Source organism: Mustela putorius, unplaced genomic scaffold (assembly GCF_011764305.1).
Source record: "Mustela putorius furo isolate JIRA1106 unplaced genomic scaffold, ASM1176430v1.1 tig00003834_pilon_pilon_pilon, whole genome shotgun sequence".
Classification (NCBI taxonomy): Eukaryota; Metazoa; Chordata; class Mammalia; order Carnivora; family Mustelidae; genus Mustela; species Mustela putorius.
The window spans coordinates 106,817,231-106,823,230 of record NW_025421987.1 but is presented as its reverse complement, the minus strand read 5'-3'; the positions used below and the strand labels follow the sequence as shown (position 1 = coordinate 106,823,230).

Genomic DNA, 6,000 nt, shown 5'->3' with positions numbered 1-6,000 from the left:
TTAAACAAGATTCAATGAAAGAAACACTGCCTTCATGTTCTTCAAAGGCATGTGAGGCAGAGAGGGGCTGAGCTAACCTAATTATGTTTTCTTTAATGTGAAATAGCTATTTGCCTGACATTCCATTTGCATCTCCCCATCACATTCAAATGGCTGGGACATTGATTTTTTTTTTTTTTCCCGCGGACTCCCTTTGAACATGAAAGTGTTTTTTCCTATTTTCCCCCCCTGGTGAGAGCAGTGATAAGTACGGATCGATAATTACATTGTTGGATAAAAATGAATATAAATTTTATTGAAAAACAACACCAGCAACAATGTGGGGAAAGCCTACTCAACAGCCACTGGCCCACACAACTCAACACACACGTTATGAAAAGTAATCAGCTCTTAAGATTTCTGGCTACTTCTTTCCAATGAAAAGAAATGATAGACCCCAGAGAAACTGATGTGGGACACAGACGCACATCACCCCTGAACACACTACTAACAGCGAACGATGTGGCAATCAGTACTGTTCACTTTGTGTTTGTTGGGGACGATCTAGTGTACTTGAAGGATTAACTGGTTTAGAGAGAATTTAGTCCTTCCAGTTAGCCTAGCATCTAAAACCCAGACCACTGGGAAAACTTTTCCAGTTTTCAGAGTCCTTTGAGAAGAGGATTTTCACAAACTTTCTTGGCACCTTGCCCCTCCTGCTTGAAAACAGGAAATAGTTCTTTATGTCTAGCCTAAATCCTTCATGCTTCAGTTAATCTATTTATTTCCTTTTAATCTCCGCAGGCCATGAGGAGTCTGTCTGGGTGGGGCGGTGCAGCATATGGGGAACTCACAATGACCATAATCAGATTGAAACGGCGTCCAGCTGTGCTGCTGGCACACTGAAAGGAGTTAATTGCCGTTGTGGTTGTAGCCCATTTGCCCCCCACTCCCACACCCTCCCCGACCTTCTGCACCCTTCTGCCTGTGGCCAAAGCCCTGAGTGTGATCAGTCTCGGTCCTTCACCAGCGTAGTAACGAGCGCGGTCAGAGCCGTCCCTTCCGGTCCCATATCCAGCGTTGTTTCCATTTCAAGACGTGATTTCTCCGGAAAACACCCCCGAGTATTACATGCCTTGTCTTCTCACCCTGCCAGGCAGGCCCCGAGCTCGCCTCACGGCTTGCGCGTGCCAAAGATGTGCTCCGTGTGTACATGAGGAAACACCCAGTGAACTGAACAAAAACGTCTCAGTAGCGAATTTCAGATTCTGCCTAAAAACCCCGGGGGATCCGCTCGCCCTCGCAGTTCCGCTCGCCGGCAGCTCCACGCTATGGGCACCAGGGGGCGCCCGTGCCATTCCACCAGACGCCGGGACTCGGGTACCAGGAAACAAAGATGGGGATTTGAATAAAAGGCTTCAAAATGCAACCCTGAATTCTATCCTGAGCAGCATGCGTGTAAAAATTCATGAAGATTGGATTTCATTCCATGTATTTTTACTTCGGTGGAAAGAAATTCAGGTGATTTCTGACAGTGCCTACAGCTGTCTTTACAAGGGTTGGGGGGAGGTTGACACAGAAGGAGGGGTTCCCGGTTGCTCTGCAGACCTTTGGAGAGGTTGGGCCTGGTCTTTCTGGGGCAGCTCCCGTTGTGCCGAGTGACATCCTCTGCCCGCTCCAGAATGTACTGATTAGTTATATTATTTTTATAAAAAGGTACATGTTGTCCTCATCAGGACTAGCTATGGTTCTGGGTCCAGGGAGTCACATGAGTCATAGAAGGCACTTGTTATTTGGATAAAACAGCACATTTCTTTCAGCCCATAAAATCAAAGGTGTGAAAAAAGGCTGTTTTCAGGGTGTAAGAACTCCCCTTGTTTTCCCGTCGTGGTTACTGCACAGCGGTTCTGCCTTGGGGGCCTTTGTGCATTTTCCAGGTGTGAGTGACAACAGTGCCAAAGGCTTGGGTGGCAGAGCCTGCCAGAGGGTACTGGACATAGGCCAGGAGAGAGCGCAGACCCCCATGGTGTGCTGCCCTTGTATTCTAGGGCCCCCCACCTGGTGAGGGCTGGGTATCCCTGTCACATGGCTCAAGGTCAGGTCCAAGTTGGGTGGCAGCGAGGACCTTTGGGGAGGTGATGAAGTTTTGGGAGCCTGGAAATTTAGGCAGTCCTCTTTGGCGTGCTGCCAGGCTGCTGCCGCCCACCTTGAGCTCTGAGATGGCAGGGGCAGGACCCCCTTGGTTCCCTCTGTTACCACAGCATCTCACACGGAGCCCGGTGCTTATGAAGTGCCCCGTGAACCTTTGCTGAATACACGAATGTGAGGATGATGGCAGGGAGGGGAGGCATGGGCATCCGGCTGGCTTGGCTGTCGCTGATCCTGAGGACATGCAGAAGAGTAGTTGAGAGGCAGGGCGCTGGGCAGTGCCAGTTCTCAGGGTGAGGGCACTGACACTGGAGGGGGGCTGCCAAGCTGACAAGCCAGGAGGTAGGGAGCCCCGGCAGGGGCTCCTCGTGCTGGGAGGGTGCGACCATGGCCACACAGGGCCTCTCCCTCCTTCCTTCTCCCCTGCCCTTGCAAGAAGGAGCCAGCCTTGCCGCCGTTGCCACGGCAACACGGGCCTGAGGTGCTGCTGAGGGCCGCTGGGCAGCTGAGGTTCCTAGGGCTAGAGAAGGCGGCGTGGAAGGCAGGACCCCAGGGGTCCCTCATGGCAGAAAAAGGCCAGAAGGGAGATGGGATGCAGACAAGCCCCAAAACAGCTCCCAGAGCAGGTGGAGGTCCCTGTGTGGGCTTTGCTGGTGGGGACCCTTGGGGGTCAGCAGAGCCCTGTTAGCTCATGAGTCTCCTCGCACTGTGGTATTTGCTCTACTCCCTGCCTGGCCTCCCTGCCCAGGTCTTGATTTAGGGTTATCAACAAGACCCCCCGACCCCCCAAGGGCCTAGCAGCCTCTTGAAGCAACCCGTGCAAGTGCAGGCCAGGGCCTGAAGGAAGCCCAGCCTCTGAGAGAGCCTGGAGGGCCACCGACTCACTAGACTGAGCGGGACTGTGGGCGCTTCTGAGAGCGCGGAGTCGGAGGCCTCGCACTCTCACTCTTAGGGAATGGGGCTGCTGGGGTGTCCCCGGCCCTCCGGCCTTCTACCCAGGGCACCCAAGAGTGGGCCCTGGGAGCCCCCTCCTGACTCTTCTATCGCCACATTCTCAGTGTTTCTGGGACTGTGGAGCCTCCAGCCAGACACAGGCTGGCGAGCTTCCTCTTCCCACCTTCCTTCCTCTAGGGCTCTTAAAGAGCAAGAGACAGCAGGAATGCAGAAGATGGTCAGGTCTGGGGGGGAAAATGGTAGTCTGACGCTCCCTGGGGTCCAAGAATCCGTGAGAGACGCTGAGGCTACCTGAAAGGGGCTCTGTGAGTCATTCAGGGTGACTCAGCCTTGCAGGCCAGTCTCTCTTGGGCACGAAGGACAATTCTCTCACCATCGCGTGAAAAGCTTTCTGCCTGGGCAACCTCCCTGCTTTCCCACATCAACCCTATAAAAACAACAAGAGCATTAACACGAGAAGGGGGCATCTGGGCAGTGGTGTATGGTTCACAATACCTTGGATTTACATAGCACCTTTTTCTTCTAAAGGGCCCATGCCTCCGTCCCCTTGGCCGCGGCCACAGCCAAGTGAAGCCGTGGGATGCAACATCCCCGCCTCCGTGGCCAAGTGGAGAGACTGAGGCAGAGGCCTCGAAGTGGTTTCATGCAGGCTCGGTGGTGTCCGGGGCTCTCTGCACCTCCGTCGGGCCCTCCCTGGGCAAGTGTGGGCTCGGCCCTCTGGGAAGGGGCAGAGGGGGTGGCCGGGGCACCAGACCTCACTGGGCGTTCACTTTGTACTTCAGGATGTAGGAGTAGAAGTTGTGGTTGGCGTTCTCCAGCACCATGACGTAGATCTCGCGGCAGCCGGCTGTGCTGCAGCTGCCCTCCCAGTAGCCCTCTTGATTCAGGGTCAGGGGCCACGTGTCCTGCCCCTTCACCAGGGCTTTGGCAACCCCATGGAGTTTCAGTTTGAACGAGACATCCCGGTTGGCGGGAAGCACGCCTGACAGAGGCTCCAGCAACTCATTGTCCTGCCCCCAGTTGCCAAAGCTCTCGGGGAACATGGGCCAGTTCACCTTGGTGTTGGTGCAGCACAGGAGGTAATTGAAGACGAAGACGTAGTTGCCTGGCTCCAGCCTCTTCTTAACAAAGATCTTGAGGGCAAACTTGCCCGCCTGGGGCAGCTGGACCTTCAGCTCCGCCCGCTTCTCCCGCTGTAGCTGGAAGATGTAGCGTCGCTGCGTCTCCTCGGTGATGGGGCCTTCGTCCCCATGCAGGGAAGCCAGGACGCTGATGCCCTCCTCCACGTCAAAGCTGATAGAGCAGCGCCCGTCGCTGGTGTGGATGATGGGGTCGGGGTGGGAGGGCTTCACGATGCCCATCTGCTCTGAGAACCAGCTGGGGCCCACGGGCTGGTGCAGTTCGGCCGGCAGCCGGACGCTGAGGTCCACGTAGTTGCACTTGAGCGTGTACTCCAGCACTGAGCTATAGACGTCAGAGTTGCCCTTGGCAAAGATCTGCAGCTTGTGGGTGCCCACCGCCGGAGGGTATATGTCCAGCTTCATCCCGTTCTTCCGGAGGCTCAGCAGCCCGTGCTCCTGCTTGCCGTTGAGCATGAACATGAAGAGTGTCGGGGCACGGCTCTCAATGGTGATGGTGGCTTTCCCGTTCACTGTGGAGAGAGAGCCAGGATCAGGGGCGGCCTGGGATGTGCCGATGTGCTGCTGAGTGGTTAACACCTGGCTCTTGGGGGAAGAAGCCCTGACTCTACATCTGCCTATTTCCACGGTGTGAGTGTTTCCAGCATGATGGATTTTAGGTGATTGAGACCATGTCCCCGAACACCGTGTAAGCCAGTCGCGGCACACCACGGGAGGGGCTCCCCTCCGGGCTGCGGGTTGTTCTCTCAGGGTGAGCACCTCGGCAGAAAATCTGCCCCAGCTCTACTTGTTTGCCTCACCCAAGCGATTCTGGATTTCATTTAGATGAAAGTGGCCTGGAGGCTTAGCCAGATTTGAGCAGGGGAGAGGGCTTGGGGGCAAGGAGGGCCTGTGACTGCGTGGAGGGGCTCCCTTTGTCTCCTTCCAGTCTTAAGCCTTATTTCACGCGCTCCCTCCAGCCTCTGTTTATTACAGCGGCAGTGTCTGTCAGGTGAACACTGGACCTTCAAACCTGGCTGGGAGGGTTTCATTGCCAGAGGCTGTGCTCGGTGGGGGGGGGGGGCTGCCTCCTTGCTCCCCCCACTGCTGCCACCCCAGGACTCTCACTTGGCTGTGGCTTGGCCTATCTCTGGAGGACTTTTGCCTCCCCTCCCCCTCTCCCCTTGCCCTCTGGTTTTGTCTTCCTCTGTCCCGGTCCCTGTTTTTCAGGGATAGGTGGTCAGTTCTGCTCTACCGACCATGAGAACTCCCCCACCTGGTCGTCCCTGCCTTGCAGGACCATAGGGAGGGGCTGTGGCTCCTTGCAGAGCCTTAATCCTCTTCCTCCCTGAAGCCCCACACCTGCGCCTTGTCTCAGCAACTGCCCCAGCCCAAGTCAGGTTCACAGGTGAGTGCAAAGTAAGGGGACAGGCTACCCTCAGAGCCACTCTCCCCAGGAATCTTTTCCCAGTCTGAGGTCTAACGCTTTTGCTGGGGAGGCCATGCCTGGGCTCTAGAACAAGTACCTCCAAGACTTCCCCTCTAATCTGCCCCAAGGCCCTGACTCCAGGCTGCTCTGCTCCTGAATTCAGTGCTAATTCCCAACTAGCCAGTGAGAATCCCAAAGCAGCCGAAAGAAAGGATGGGCATTCACTGGCTGGCTCCCTTCTGTTTCTCCACGGACTTCTTCATCTGGAACCTTTTCCCGGCCTTCCCTTGCAGGGAACCCCTCCCCGCTGCAGTCCCCTTCCTCCCACATAACTCATCTGGCTTCTGTCCCCACTCTCCAAAGACCGGTGAC

At 55.8% G+C, this 6,000-nt stretch overlaps 1 protein-coding gene across 1 annotated transcript in view; it reads right to left on the bottom strand.

Moving 5' to 3' along the window:
* Window positions 1-269: 269 nt before the first annotated feature.
* The window catches only part of KY (kyphoscoliosis peptidase), a 46,625-nt gene continuing 40,894 nt past the window's right edge, over window positions 270-6,000 (bottom strand). The window contains exon 11 of the mRNA XM_004762463.3: window positions 270-4,732. Within this exon, the coding sequence (XP_004762520.1) occupies window positions 3,837-4,732 (896 nt within the window). The 3' untranslated portion in view covers window positions 270-3,836. The remainder of the gene's footprint in view (window positions 4,733-6,000) is intronic.